The following is a 15772-nucleotide window of genomic DNA, read 5'->3' on the forward strand; positions in this document are numbered from 1 at the left end:
ATGTGTATCACCTCCAAATTAGGAGCAGGAGTTAAATTTGGTGGTGAAGTGCAACTCCTCTGTATATTAAACAGAAAGACTTCTACCACACAACTTGCTGTTAGCAGACAGGGCAGCCAAGAGACCTCCTAGTCTCATTCCCACACATCGCTCCTCACTATTACCTCTACACTGGCTCATGTCTGGTTCCAGCATCAGGTACTAATACAGCCTAACCAGCAGGAAACTAATTCTAGGAAGAGGCAGCTGACTTAGCTCCCTGATAGGAGAAAGGTCCAAAAAGCAACAAAAAACTGACGATGCAAAGGGAGCTTCATAGCAGAACAAGCAGGAGGAGAAGGCTTTAACCTGCCTCTTCCAGATACCAACTAGCACAGCTGCATCAAAGCTCAAAGTAGTGGCAGCATCCTGACACAATGCCAGCCTGACAGAATTATCCATTAAATATTAAATTAGCAATTCTTACTCTATGTCGTCAAAAGAATTACAAGGTTGCATATGCAGACTTAAAGTATCAGAGAAATTATAGTAACTGAGAAAGCTGATATTTATCTACATTTTTTCTACACTTAGCTCTCTCTAGATGTTTAATTAGCCTTAAGTTATTAATATGTAAACTTCTACTGACAGGGGAAAATACACAGCAGAAAATTTGCCAGAGAACAGTGTTCTCTGACAGACATTTCACATTTAGACTAATGTGTGTAACATGACTTGTGCCACCTAAACAGAACAGTGGAGTGAAGTTGTGCTCTAGAATTTTGCAAAGGAATTTGGAACATTTCAAGTTCACTTACATTCTGACCCAAACACATAAATATTTATAGGCTGTTGTGCATTTCCCCATGACAAACAGCCAACCTGCCTCAGCTGTGAGAGACAGGGAGGACATCATTTCCATGTGTTGGATCAGTGACTTTTCCACGTTACACTGACTGTCCCTCAAGCCACGTTGCAAGGCCAGCATGTTCAAAACAATTCCCAGACAAAATTCCCAGGGTACTCTTAGTCCTAAAATTCCATCCACACATTTAGGGTAGCAATATTCAATCTGTACACTTTGTTTCTGCTTTGCTTATTAGAGTAATAGTGTCTATATATATTATATGCTTACAGATGTAAGTTTACAGGTAACTTTAGTTAGTTAGTTAGTTTTATTTTCATTAGCAAGCTTACAGGATTAACATACTCTGTTCTGCCATAATGGGCTGAAGCTTAAACAATGTTGTTGCATGGAGCTGAAATACTGTTTAATAAGGTAAAACAGAGCAAACCTCTTTCTAAGAGCAGAAAACAGAGTCTGCATTTTCTCTCTGCCACATTTATAGAGAGGAACACATCTCCTACACAAACTGCATGGCTGACACCAAGCAAGGACCTTGGGCATTCTCAGCAGGCTTTAGTGGTTAACAAAACTGGGCATTGGCTCTACCACAGATTTCCTCTTAAGGAAAAAAATGGTCACAACTGGCCAATGTACAGATGCAATGAGCAAGTGAAGCTAATTTTAGAACATTCACTAACAGTATAGTTTGGACAATAGTGTAATCCCAGGAATTTTTATCCAGCCACAGACCTACGCACTTTCAGCACTTCAGTGCTTCAACAGTCACTCTCTCAGCCTTTGCTCAATCTAAGGAATATAAAAGGCTGTGTTTATAAACAAACCCAAACATTTAAAACTCTACACTGAACTGTCTGATTTACCAACTCAGTCTGGCTTTCCCCATGCTGAAGGTTTTGGGGCTTGTTACCCTTTTCTTGTTGTTTGTTTTTACTGTGCAGAGGGTTAAACACTGGAAGAGGTCACTCATTCAGGGGGGTTGTGGAGTCTCTGTCCTTAGAAACAACCAAATCCTGACTTGACATGGCAGAAAGCAACCTCCTCCAGCTGGTGCTGCTTTGAGACTGGAATGGATCATTTCCACAACTCCCTTCCCATTTCAGCCATTGCATGGTTTTGTGGTTATGATATCTTTATCAGCAGAGGTAAATTCACAGCAGCTGATGGCAGAAACATCAGAGTGTGTGCAGGCACTAGAGGGGCTCGAGACGCCCACTTGTTTGGATATCAACAGATTTGAGACTCCCTGCATGTCCTTTAGCCTCACAAAGAAAATGCTCCTCACCTGTTTGTGTGCCTGACTATAAAAACTGTCCCTAAGTAAGAGCCAGGGAAAATCAGACCCCAAGAAACTTGAAGAATTCACAATCTGCATTGCAAAACACTGCCAGGGACAGTTCCTGTGGTCTCAACGTGTGCAACTTAACAGAATCAATCTCTTCTTTAAAAAGTAAAGTCTATAACACAGACAAAGTTGTAATTAACATCCACAGGAAAAGCCCAGACAAAGGTAATAACACCTCTCTCCTGCTTTAAGCTGAAAAAGAGGTTCCTGTACCCATCTATGCTAATCAACACAACAAACAGAAGCCCAGCTGAAATTAGAGGAGATGGACATCACTGCCGACGTGACCCCACGGTCAGATGTGAAAGGGAAATGGGCTCCATTACTTCATCTGCCTTATTCAGATTTCTGCCCTTGCACAGAATCACAGCCAGTGGATGTTCCACCAGATAAACTGATACAACCTTCTGTAACACACACTCTTGTCCACCACCTTCTGACTGTGTGCCTAGAAGTAAATCGGAATGTAATTTATTTACAGCGTTTGGCCTGGGTCTAACACTCCAACAGCAATTGTTCAGACTGATTCCCACAGAAAAAATTCTAAGTTTTACTGAAGAAACACTGGGTACACAGACAAAATATTACCAGCCAGTCTTAAGGGAAAAACCCCCATATATATATAAACACATATTTTTATTACATATTGTAATAATCTGGGGAAAAAATTCTAAAATTTAATTAAATTTCATGGTACAAGTCAACCTAGGATAATCACAGCCTTATAATTGTTCAGCTGTGCATGCAAAACAACTTGGTTTTTTTCTTAAAGCCATATTAATAACTCTTAGAACACCTCAGAGATAACAAATGCATATATTTAATGAAGAATCAAGTAATTTAATAGCAGCTATTGTAAAAACAGTATTGGAAGTTATTAAAGAAAATTTAATAGTTAATACAGAAACAGCACAAAATGCATTTCAAAATGTATAGAAAGCGTATTAATTACCAGCTGTGATATGGCCCTATTAAATACCAGATGTTCTGCTGAGGTTATGTGGAAAAGGTTTCATGAAGGGATGCACCTAAATTATACTACTACCGTTTCCTGAGTATATTTAATGCTTTTCAGCACAAAGAAGCAAAATCAGTCAAAATCCTACACTACAGATCTGTAGTTACCGTGTACAAACCCAATAACTTGCTTTACGAGATCCAGAATTAAAATATTATATAAATGGGGGGAAAATAAGCAGTAAAGCAAACACCACCAAGTAGGAATTGTAACCAAATTGCAGTTCCTGGCAAAAACTGTCCCTTATTTAAAATGGAAAAGTTATTCTAGCACAGTTTTTTTGGAACTTAACAACAAATTCCACCCCTGCTATAACTGATTTTCAGCAGAAAAAGTTTCCAAAGCTACCATCAACAGACAGAAAGGGAAAGAGTACTGCTCTTCCCCTGCTCCATCCCCTTGGGACCACAGTCCAGGCAGAATGTGAATGACTGTCCCATGGGGGCTTTGCCACTCACTGCTGCTGATTTTCATGGTTCCTGAAGAGAACAGTTCAGAACTGAGGACCAACCGCAGCCCAAAATTACCTGTTTTCGGGGGATTTTGTGACTCACCCTGCAGGGACCTGGGGCAGGCTCAGGATGCTGACAGTGCCCAGCCTGGCGATGGCAGTGTGACCCTTGCTGCCTTTAGTGCAGTTTTGCATAATTACACGGGCAGTTTTGCAGAGCAGTGTCTTACCTTGACGTATAAAGGTTTGGCTGGTATCTAGCAGTATGTCACAGCCCTCCACTATGGTCCTTTCTATGGCCAGGTTCTTACGGATATTTTCTGTGTCACTCACCTCGTCGTGCATCACTCTGTTGGAGACAAAGCAAAATGCACTTTATCTCCCCAAAACGTGCCTCACACCTGCTGTGTCTGTTTTCACTTAGAGAGCGCAGACACAGTGCATGACCTTCACCACCTGCTGCAGAACAGATCTACCCACCCAGTGCCTCATCACTCCAGAGCAAGTCTCTTGCCTTTTTTCTCTTCTTCTCAAACAATTCTTGTGATCATTTTGATTTTTCAGCAGTGGAGCCAATTTTGCCAGACTTGTTTAGGGACTATTCCTGAACACATGTGACAGATGCCACCGAGCTACAAACACTTCACAGCTGATAGAAGAGAACTTGATCCTTAACGGACTGGGCTGCCACAAACAGGGAAGTCTTGCCTAGAATTGTGTAGAGCACATTGTAGATTTTCTCTCCATGGCTTTAGGGTCCCACTCTGTTCCTGCTTCATCTTTACATCTCAATGTACCAATCCCTTCCTCCCTTCCTCTTATTGCTTTCTCTCTCTTATTTCTTCCTCTATTTTTGGGTTATCTTCCCTTCCCTTCCCCCCTCCCTTTTTCCCTTTCCTTTTTTTCTCTCCCTCAACAACCACATCATTGATACTTCACCATTTACTTTCTCTGATTGGTTTTTTTTTTTTTTTATAGGCATCCCTCCCCTTACACAGAAAAATAGAGATTGTTTTTTCAACGCTGAAATGAACCCAGGAGTTTACATGATCTTGTAGTGATATTTTCCTAAATTGGAACTGGACTACACTTTCTGGAATCTCCTCCTCCCTCAGAACTACATTAAAGGGATGGAAATGAGTCACTTTATTTTATATTTATGCTCTATACTGACTTTATGAGCAGAGAGGATCAGTCTCAGACTCCAATTCTGAATGTTCAGTGATGAATCAGTTGGATCAGCAATGAACTCCGACTTACGAGATGAAGCCAATCCAAAGCTGATTTATCTACTTGTGCAGATCTTTTACAACTAACTATTTTCCAAGCCCATCTTTAGTGAATACTCCAGACACTGAATATTTATATCCTGGAGTTCACTCATGGTCCCTTTGTTCACAGCAGAAAACTCAGTTTCCCAGAGAGGAGAACCACATTTCCCACTGGGCTGATGAGAGGAACATCTGAGAAAGGTCTGGGGGTTCAGGGAAGAGCTTCATTCTACAGGTTTCCACAGGGAGCATCAGTCCTCAGAATATATCTTTAGTTCCTGCTTATCTTACTATTTGAAGCATATATGAAAGTCGTTTTTCACATCAGAATGCAAAAACTATAACACAGATAGAGAACTAAGTACTTTTCAAGACCCTGATTATTTAAAATGCCCTTCTCTCTTTAAGCTAAGAACAAAAAACATATTTCTCTATGTAAAGAAAACTGCTCTGTCCATAACCCAGGAGTAACTAGTTTCTATAGTGATTTCAATTCTCCCCTAACCAAAATACAAGAAGACACTTGTAGATTTAGGTTTGCAAAAAAAAATGAATAAATAGAAGAGACAAAATACTACCCTGGGATATTTTTGTTATTTTTCATTATCTTCTGGTTTAGGTTTCATCCTTTTCTTTAAAATATGTATCTTTTTTAAAGGAGCAAAACCAAATAAAGAAAAACAGGTTTTTCTTTTCAAAACTTTTAATTCAAAATTATCAGATCATAACATAGAAAAATCTTACCTTGAAAGTTCTTCTAGTTTAGATTTAGCAAATTCGAGGCTTTTTCTCTCAACGTGTTCATGTGGTGTGTGAGCCAAAAGTTCATGAAGTGTTATAATGTATCTGGGAATCTTGAAACCAATACGGTATAATATCAGTAAATCCATATATATCCTCCCTCAATTTTAATAGATTATGAGCATGCAAATTTCTTTTGACATTGAAAATACCAGGTGACCTGTTTGCATTCAGCTAAAATTCACATTGCACAAAAGGAGGTTGAAGAATGTCCAGGATTTGGCTACAGGGTAACAAGGACCCTTCAGAGCTTTTAACCACAGTAAGAAGGACCCTTCAGAGCTTTTAACCAGAACCAAGTGATGGTGCAGCACAACTTGTCTGACACAACAAGAATTATGTAGGAGGAGAGGCAACATTATGCTCAAGTGGAAAGTCATCAGCAATGGCATAATAACACTCCTCATCACACAGGAACAGGAGCATCTCTTCCCTTGACCTGGTTTCAACTCAACCCAAAAAACCCCCCACATACATAAAAACTTTAAAATATAGCACCTCAAAAATTAAAAAAGTATTGTTGCAGGTGCTAATGGCTCCTTGGGCTAATATGAATAACTAGCAGTAACGTAGGTGTCACTGATGCCCCTTTTAAAGTTTTTTTTCTCTATCTGGGTTGCCAATAACTGAGCAAACTGAGGGGTTTCAGTATTCCTCTGATGAGTAAAATGTCAGGTTAAACGAAAAAGACACAAAATTATCAGGCCACTGCTTCACAGACATCTTAAAACAGCTCCAAATGTCTAATCCAGGCAGATCACAGTAAAATATCAGGAGGGTAAGTACAGTTTTCAAAACTTTCGCAGTTCACTTTTCATTTTCTAAAGAGTAAGTCACTTGAGAACAAAGAGGGCAGAAAGATACAAAATGTATTCCTAGTGAGATGCTTATGGCTGCTCCAAGTTGCTGTATGTCACCTCTCCGTGGACTTTATAATCAGAGGTCCTAAGTCAAGGAATTGGTCCTTGGCAATTTTCCTTGGTGTTATCCTCATCCCACACTCCCCTTCAACATCTGTAAGACTCTGAACAAAAATGAGCCAGCATAGCTGGGGAAGAGATCTCCGCAGGCAGAGTTTTGGTGTAACAACAAAATAAATTAAACTAAACTAATTTGCAGGAGAGTATTTCCAGTTAAGCAAGAAGAGCCTTCAACTGATTATAATATCAGTAACATAAAATGAAAATTAAAACCAAATATACACAAGAAATACACAGGGACTACCTGAAACATGGGGTAGGTAAGGAAAGTTTCCAGCATTCGGCCCTCACATGCTGGGTTGGCTTCATATTGCTTCAAGAGTTTGTCAAAATCTCTGTTTTGCTTACAGTTTGCCAGTACTTGTAGGCTATACTGATGATTCCGAACAAATTCTTGGTATATGTTCAGCATTGGCAACAGAATGTCAAATAAGTCAGCTAGAAAAGGCAGAGAAATTACTGTTTTTCCCCAGCTACCCATCTACTGAAATACATTTTTAAAGAAAGTAGTGTTTTCTCTGGAAGTGAATTGCTGTAATCAGTTCTGTTTCCAATATACTGACAATTTAGAAACATTAAACATAGCTCGTTCACCTCCCCAGTGATGGTTGTTCTGATTATCTTATAGTCAGACAGTATGACCAAAAATGTAAGTCGAATCAATGCTTAGGGCAGAGCAATTCTCATATACAGACCATTACTGCTCACATGGGATTCCCACTATACCTGATCTTGTGGTTTTAACTCTGCAAATGCATTCCCTTCAAAAAGGACTTTTAAGAAGTCATGTCTTTAACAAAAAAAAAAAAAATCTCTACTGAATTTTCAAAAACAAATATGAAACTTATACCCCTATAGAAAATAAAGTAACTTACCTAGAATTAAGGTAGGCCAGTTAGCTATTCTTGCTTTTAAGCCCTGGTGAAATATCTCATGAAGAAACATGATTGTTTCACTGAAAAACAAGTATTTAAACAAACAAAAAGACAATTCTGGTTTTATTTTCTGATTAATAATTCACAGAGAAATATCTCTTCCTCTTTTGCACTTTGCTAGAAAAAAAACAGAAGACAGTTATTGTTATGTAAATAAGTGCTTCCTTTCATTGCATTGTTTAAAAATACTGGCTCAGTGCTTCTAAAAAAACCATAATATTTGGTGTAGAAAGATTCTAACATTGTATTCATATTCTAACAAGGAAAAGGAAACCTGCCTCATGACTAAAGAACATATTCTATTTCTTAGAAGTTTGGAGCAGACTTGGATGCAATCCCAATCCTGTATCTGAAGTTAAATGCCTCCTGGGTTACTTGAACATGCTCATTACAACAGCACTTGGATGCCTAATGGAAGAACAATTCTTTTTTTGCAGGATATGAAAACACAAGTGAGAGGGAAGGAGACTCCTTAGGCAGGACAACAGAAAATAGAAGCTTTGACACACTCATCCTCAGGGTCTTATCAGGATCTTATCAGGATATGAGGCCACTAAGTCCAGTTTTGCTCTCTTAAGAGAAAAAAGAAACAGGAAAGGTGAGAGAAAATTAAGAGAACTGCCACACGAGGCACCATCTGTCCTTTTTTTCCTCTGGCAGAGGAAGACACAGAATGTAGGAAGGTAAAGAAGTCATGCTGGTTTCAAACAGCATCACCTGCAGCACCTTTGCCTTTCACCCCTGGAAACGTGGTCTGGCTCAGTGACACCACCTGCACCACAGCCAAAACAAGGGCCAGGCCTCTCTACTGTCAGCTGAACCAGAATGGGGAGGAGCAGTCAGGGAAATCCACAAAAAACCCCAAATAAAAAGCCACAACGAAGTCTCAAACCAAAAAAGAAACCCCAAATTAAACCCCCATACCTGTTGAGGAAAATGCTACTGACGTCGTCGTGACTGATGGGCGGCTTCTTGGAGCTTGCTGCCATCCTCAGGGGCCGCAGGAAACAGTTCACCAGGACATAAAGTTGGTGCACATACTCAGACTCAGCCTCCACCATGTTGAAAACTATCTGGTTCCTCTTCCTCATGCTCTCTGCATGAGGAGAACAAATGTAATCTTGGACAATAGTTTTCCATTTTCTTCTGCATAACCAGCCCCGCATAAAGCTCTGAACCTATAAAGGGATCAAGCAGAAAAAGAAAATAAGAAAAAAAACAAATTACATGACTTATCATAAGCTCTTCACTGTAGAAATAACCCTCAAAATTAAAAGTCTTTGCTTAAAAATAAAAATGTTCACTTATTGATATATAATTGTTCTGTAATTAATTTTTTTTTTACATTTCTATTTGTTAAGGGTCATAATTGTTGCCAGGAAACAGACTGTAAAGACATGGCATACATATAAGGGAATCTTTCCCTGCAAGCTCGAGTGTTGTCCCCTTCCCATCAGCACAACAAGGGTGTGCAGGTCCTTCTTCCTCCCCTTACACATTTCTCTTACACTGCAAACGTATCCCGCAATACTTCCAGGTAACACCTTCCAACACAGATTCAATACCATTATTGGCAGAATTCCTAAATAATTTCTTAAACTCAGTTTGCTTTCCATTTTGAACAGATAACACGTGGCATGTGTATTTAAAGCTATGTATCAATATAATGCTTGGTATCAGACACCAAGGCAACAAACACGTTATTCAAAATGACAGATTTTTGGCATTCTTAAAAAGCACTTCTATGTCATGGGAATATCTAAATAAGCACAATATCTATTAAACTTGCAAGTGGATTAAAGATTACAGAAGAGGTCTACATCTGGTCACAGGAAATTTCATTGTGTCTGTGTCCTGATCTTGATGGGAAGATCATTCATCTTGAAAGAGAAGTGCAAAATTTCACTGGTATCAGTTTACTCTGAAAAAACACCTTGGAAAAAAAAGGGCCCCAACTGCCAAAATGACCAAGGTGAAGAATGCAGTGATTTACACACAGATCCAAAGCTCTCTTGCTCCTAAAAGGGGCATTTCCAGCTTCTGTGACAATGGTTAAAGGAAAACTCACACCAAGTTACCAGCTCAGTGCTGACCCTGGCTCAGACTGCACACCCCAGAAAAAGAGAGAAACTAGGCACGTTCCATAAAGGATATTAGGCAAATACATCATGGGATAAAATGTGGCACTAAAATATATATAATTAAAGAGGTTTAAGTGGGGGCTGCGCAAAGGAAGACTTGCTATTTGACTGTACTTTAAAAAAATAAATAAGACTAGACAGAGTAAAATACAGAAGTACACCCCTTATGCCACCCTTCTCCCTTTAAGCACAAAAGAATTCCTTCATGTTTACCTTCTTAATTTTTTTAATATCTGGATCTTCATCTTCCTGGTTGCCTTGATAAGGTCGCATTTTTTCCTTTGTTTTATTCAGCGCTACAATCTGACAAAAGCAAACATTTATGAAAGTCTTCCTCAAGTTAATGAAAGCCTTATCTGGAGAACTAACGGAACAGTAATTTCCCCTTACCCCAGCCTGTGGAAGGGGCACAGAATGACAAGCACATGTTTGGTGACAGGGACTGGAGCACTTCTCCTCAGGCCATTACAGATCTCTGTCCAGCTGGAAGGGGCACCAGGAATGAGCAGGTTCTCCCCCCAAAAACAACTACTGTGCCCTTTGGGCTTCATCAGCTCAGGACTGCAACAAGGTTTTTAACAACACCCTGTGAATCAGGGCAGTCTGGAACTGTTCTTAACACCATCACAACCAAAAGCCCTGCGCTGGGATCAAACTCAAACCTGAAGGCAGGGAGGAAATTATGCCACCAGTGGCACCCATTCTGCAAAGCAATGTGTTATCCTAAACCCTCTGACAGGAAAAGTAATCCAATCAGCTTAACAGGCCCCAATATTTCTAATAAAATTATTTATCCACAGAGTCACTGGGAGACCATTACCTATTAACCTCACTGGGTTCTGCCATTTTCACAAAGTACTACAGAAATACTGAATATCACTGCAATGCACACAGCAAAATGCTACAATCCAGTGATTGCCTGGTAGGTCTGGAACACACCTCCGACTTCAGCCTCTCGATCTCCGTGTCCTGGTCCTCCAGCTGGTGCCGGAGCTGGTTGGCTGCAACCTTCTCGGTCTCCACAATCTGCACCAGGTGGATGTACTTCTGCATCAGCACCTCCCGCTCAATCAGGATGTCTGAGTAGCTGGCAGGGAAAGCTTAGGTCAGTAAAAACAGCCAGATATCAGTCTTCATCCCCCCTTATGAGACATGGACAGATAAACACGGCCCCAATGACAAGAAGGCTGCAAAGCCATGTTTGTTTAGCTTAAGCTGTAATGTAAACCATAAGCCACCCAAATCATAACCACCAAATCACCCAAACTGAGAGAGTTTAATATCCTTTTTAGACACAGGTGCTACAGTACCCAGTTTCACAGTGTCCAATTACTGAGAGCAACGCAACTGCATTTTTTATGAGCTTCTAATTCTCATGCTAAGCCCAAGAATTCTATAAATCCAATTTGGTGTATGTATTTTAAGGTCTTTTTCCCTTCTTTTGGGAGGACTTGGGGGAGCATGTAGCACTTCATCAGAACTAATGCTCTCCATCTGCCAGATCTCTTTATGAAAGAATTCCCATCAAAACTGTCATTTTAGCGTGCTAACACATTTTATTCTTTAGGCCATTTTAAGATTACTGATGGAAATGCCTTTAATCCAGTCAGTATCAGGAACTATGGTATCAATGTCTCTTTTAGCTCTTGGGCAGCTCTTTCCTGAAAAGGGACAATATCCCTAGTGCAACTAGATGCCACAGTCAGAGCACCATGTCAGAAATGCTTCTCAGCTTCAGGCAGAGGAGAAATCACTTTCTCCCTATGCAGTCTCTTCACCAGTCTGACCCTGAAGCAACAAAATCAAAATACTTTTCTGCCTCTTACCCCAGGTTTCAGGAAGGTTCTTCCTCTGAGAGTTGCGTAACTTTACAAGATAAAGACCAAACAAAACACAGCAGAATGGAGGCCCTAAATCTTTGACAAGGGATCCCACACTATTTTATATCACATCTTTTTTCACTGTGGAGTTTGAGCAACGGATTGAACAGAAGGAATTTTTGGACTGCAAATCTCTTCCTTCTAAATTTCTTCCCACTTGTTATAGCACTCATAAAACAATGAACATTTGCTATTAAATACTGTGAGGCTTTTAAAATTGCAGTAATGTGCATCCTCTATAGTGTGGTTTTTCTGTAAATATTTACTTGTATTTCAATCAGTGTTAGTGCACTTATGCACTGGAGGGGGCCAATATTAAGCACAGCTATTGAATTCAACACCTAACCTGGAAAACAAGCTTAGATTTAAAATAATTAGAGTAAGTTCCCACAGCTATCATAAAGTAAAAGTTTCTCCTCCTTGTACAGATTATAAAAACAATAAGAAGTAAATTCAATTCTATTACATTTGCTGTTATATTTTGACTACTGCAGAAGTAAACAATACATTGGAAAAAGAAAGGTCAGGGCACCTCTTCCAAGAAGTAAAAAACATACATAGATAAATTTGTCATGAAGCACTCCACTTGTCACTTAGCTGTGCAGTAACAGCAGTGAAGTGTGAGATTTGTTCTTTGAAAGTTTTCAATAATAATTTGTTTTGTGTTGCAAGAATTCTGGGGTTTTTTTCAGAGACCAGAGTACTTCATCTCTTTGCACCCTAAAAAGGCATTTGTACATTCTAAGAAGTGTCTGAGTTAAATATACAGTTAGGACTAATTGTTATACAATTTTATGAAGATAAAAATATTTGTAACACATGTAACAAAAATCTTTATTTGATTTCAAGTTAATATAAATAGTCTTTCCTACCTAAAACCAAATCCAGACAGGTGAAATGCCCTCTTTTTCTATTTATCCTTTTCAAAATGTTCCTAAAGTTTTGCTACTGATTGTTTCCAATACAGAATTTGACGGGTTTCACCTTGGTTTTATTCAAACTGAAGAAAATAGTAGGAAAACAGCAGGACACAGTCTCACAAAGGATGAACTGCTGACACGGGACCCAAGATATTGTTACCTACAGTGCTTTTCTTTCACTTCTTTGTTTCCTCCTTTAAGGGAAGAAACTTAATATATATTTTTCAGTTCCTTTAAAGGCATTAAGCTGGACTTCCACAGCTTTGTTTTACTGGGGAGCAAGAAACTTTGCTCTGGAGGACTGAAGCTTTGTTCTTTTGAGATGTCCTTAGAGCAATTCACCAGGGTGGCTTTCGCTGTCTAAAATGTCAGGCTCAGCCTGAAACCAAACATCTCCTTCACTCCCATAATTAGCAGTATGAAGAAGAGTTAATTTTAAAAGTCTGTGTACACCTACACTAACTTAGAATAGGCGAAATCCATTTTTCTTCTCAAAACTACTGCTGGGAAAGGAAAAATCAGAGGCTTTTGGCATAAACTTCACGTACTTCCAACAGCCCTTTCCATCCATCTCTCTGCATGCCTGAGTAGAGATCACAATGTCCAAATGTGTTAACCTGCATATCCAGAGTAATCCCAGGAGCCTTACAAGAGGACAGGAGTTCCATACTGACACAAACACACATGTATAAAAAATCCTTGTCAAAGAAAATTGTACCAAAATACATGAAACAACATGTAAGCAGCCAGCCTCGATCTGGTTCTCGGTCCGGGGTCTCGTTTAACACAAAGAAACAACTGCTACAAGCCACAGCTTACATGAATTTGTGTTAATACTTTATTGAGAGAAGCAATTCTGTAATGTGTAGTATAGATAAAACATCCTGAAAGCTGAGGCTGAACCCATCTACTACCACCATCTGTAGAGACAGGGCTCAGACCAGGTATTTCAAGCAGCTCTGATGGGTCACCACCTACCACATGGAGAGAGGAGGAAATGATTAATCAAGTCCTGAGAAAAACTGTTGCACCATTTAGGCTGACATGCTCAGAAAATGTAGGAAAATTGGAGAAAGTTTAACCATAGCCTTATTATTAAAGCCTCCTTGCTCTGGCAACAAGCCAGGATAGAAGTTCTGCTAGTGCTACCAGCCAATTATTTGAGTTTTGTCCTGAACTGAGAGCAGAGTTATGGTTCATTGGAGTACTCCATGCTAATTGCACTAAAGCTGCTCAGGCTGCTGGAAGAACCAGGCACTGGGTCTGGCCACATCAAATCACCTTCTTGAAAAGGAGAAGGCACAACCTAATTCACTCATTACGAAAACCAGGCTCTGGCTGTCTGGAAGGCAGAAGAAATTGCCTGCATCTGTCTCCACACCCACCTTGAGCAGCTGTAGGACTTCTTAATAGAGGAGGAACAGCCTCCAGACAGGTTTTAAAGCCTGATGGCACAGTCACAGCCACAGCAGGGATGGGAACAGGAAAAGCTGCAGTAGAATGTAACCAATCCTTCCCTGCGACTCTAAGCAAGGTGCCTCGGGAGAACACCAGTGCACAGAAACCACTGCCTTTAATGACCTCCTGTGTGATCCAGGGTTCCGAGGGATCCGATGGCTGCCAGAACCACAGGGCACCATGAGAACTCCACACCCCAAACGGGTTTTACTACACGATCCTTTTAACTGAGAGGGGGAAATACCAACCGGCATGAAAGCCTTTGGAAGGGTGGACCCAACAACCAAAGCACCCAAACCATGTCTGTGGGGAATGGCTCACTCAGCAGCTGTAGCAGGTTCAGTTCGTAAACTGGGCAGAAACACCAACTAAGTGTAGTGGTTTGGTTCAAAATATCCATTACTTACTTATTTTCCTTCTGTGAGATAAGAATTAGGAGAAAAGCAAAGCAGGCACAAAACTTAAAAGAATATAAAGAAGTTTATTAACAGACCTAAAAGAAAGGAAAAAAGTCAGACTAAACCTTCAGAACACTTTCCTCCCCCCACCTTTCTCCCTTCTCCCACTGACAATGTAAAAAGACAACCCTTGAGATTTTCAGTCTGTTTACCACCTCTATAATAATCTTTTTCAGTTCACTTAGGGAGAGGAGTCTCTCTTGCTCATGCTAGGGAGACATCTCCACAAGAACCAGTTCTCTCATGGCTTCAATGTCACAGCAAGACAGCTGCCTGGGTTGGTTTTCTGCTCACATGTGAAAGTCCCTTCCCTCGTCTTACAGCTTTCCCCACAACTGCTTTCGAGGGTCCAATCTTGAGCTACTGGGGTACCATTTTAAGGATGAGCTGTTCAGAAGGAAAGGTTCTCTTCACGTATCTCTGGGAGCATCTTCACCTCTAGAACAGAGGTCTTCTTCCCTGGGAGCAAGGGTCCTCATCACTTTCATTTCTCTCTGTTCAAGATTCTCATCAAATCACAGCTACTTCAACATTTGCTCATTTCAGCACAGGTACTTTTGCTCACGATTGCAATTTGAAAGCTCTACCCCCCCCATGCTTCATGAAATTACAACAGGTACTCTGATGTCTCATAGTCCATCACCATGGCTTTACAACAGAATTTCAGCTTCTAAGCTTGAAGCATCTCCTCTTTCTCCTCACTCAGGGTTTCCACTCTTCCTTCTTCACTGACTTTGGTGTCTTTATGGTGTTTTCTTCACTTGCCTTCACCTTTCCCTTTCCTCTGACCTGGGAGAAGATTGATGTCTGCAGGCTTCATGTGTTCTGGAGAACCTTACAGCACTGAAAGGGTTAATCTCACCCGGCCAGCAGCTGGAATTCAGCTGGAATTTGCCTCTCGATGTTGGTCACCCAACTCCTGCCGGGGTCCAGAGCAGAAGCAGCTGAGGTCTCAGCCCAGCCCCGCCGAGCAGGGCCCGGCCCGGCCCCGCTGGGCCGCCTGCAGCCCCCAGTCACCTGCCCGAAAGCCAGAGGCAGGAGAGCCTTCCCAGGGTTTGTTCTCCCCTAAATGTGGATCACAGAGGCGTGCCAAGCTTCTTAAGTGGCTTTAAAGAGAGTTGCCAATATTCAAAGCAGCCAGGTGATTGGTTCTGTTGGGTCTAGAGGAAGCTGTAAGCACCTCTTTGCAAAGAATCACTTCCGTGGCTGATGGAGCCCTCTTGAACTAAAAACCCAAACTATGCTAAACCATGACAGGAGCATGGGTGTG

The 15772-nt window shown here is 40.7% G+C and overlaps 1 protein-coding gene across 6 annotated transcripts in view; it reads right to left on the bottom strand.

Annotated features, from left to right (window-relative positions):
• The window catches only part of RASGRF2 (Ras protein specific guanine nucleotide releasing factor 2), a 114908-nt gene that overhangs the window by 58484 nt on the left and 40652 nt on the right, over window positions 1–15772 (bottom strand). For all 6 annotated transcript variants that reach the window (XM_039566478.1, XM_039566477.1, XM_039566476.1 and 3 more), the window contains exons 3-9: window positions 10726–10873; window positions 10000–10089; window positions 8570–8823; window positions 7586–7665; window positions 6955–7148; window positions 5674–5783; window positions 3889–4007 (exon numbers count right to left, since the gene is read on the bottom strand). In XM_039566478.1, the coding sequence (XP_039422412.1) occupies window positions 3889–4007; window positions 5674–5783; window positions 6955–7148; window positions 7586–7665; window positions 8570–8823; window positions 10000–10089; window positions 10726–10873 (995 nt within the window). The remainder of the gene's footprint in view (window positions 1–3888; window positions 4008–5673; window positions 5784–6954; window positions 7149–7585; window positions 7666–8569; window positions 8824–9999; window positions 10090–10725; window positions 10874–15772) is intronic.

This window comes from Corvus cornix, chromosome Z (assembly GCF_000738735.6).
Source record: "Corvus cornix cornix isolate S_Up_H32 chromosome Z, ASM73873v5, whole genome shotgun sequence".
NCBI lineage: Eukaryota > Metazoa > Chordata > Aves > Passeriformes > Corvidae > Corvus > Corvus cornix.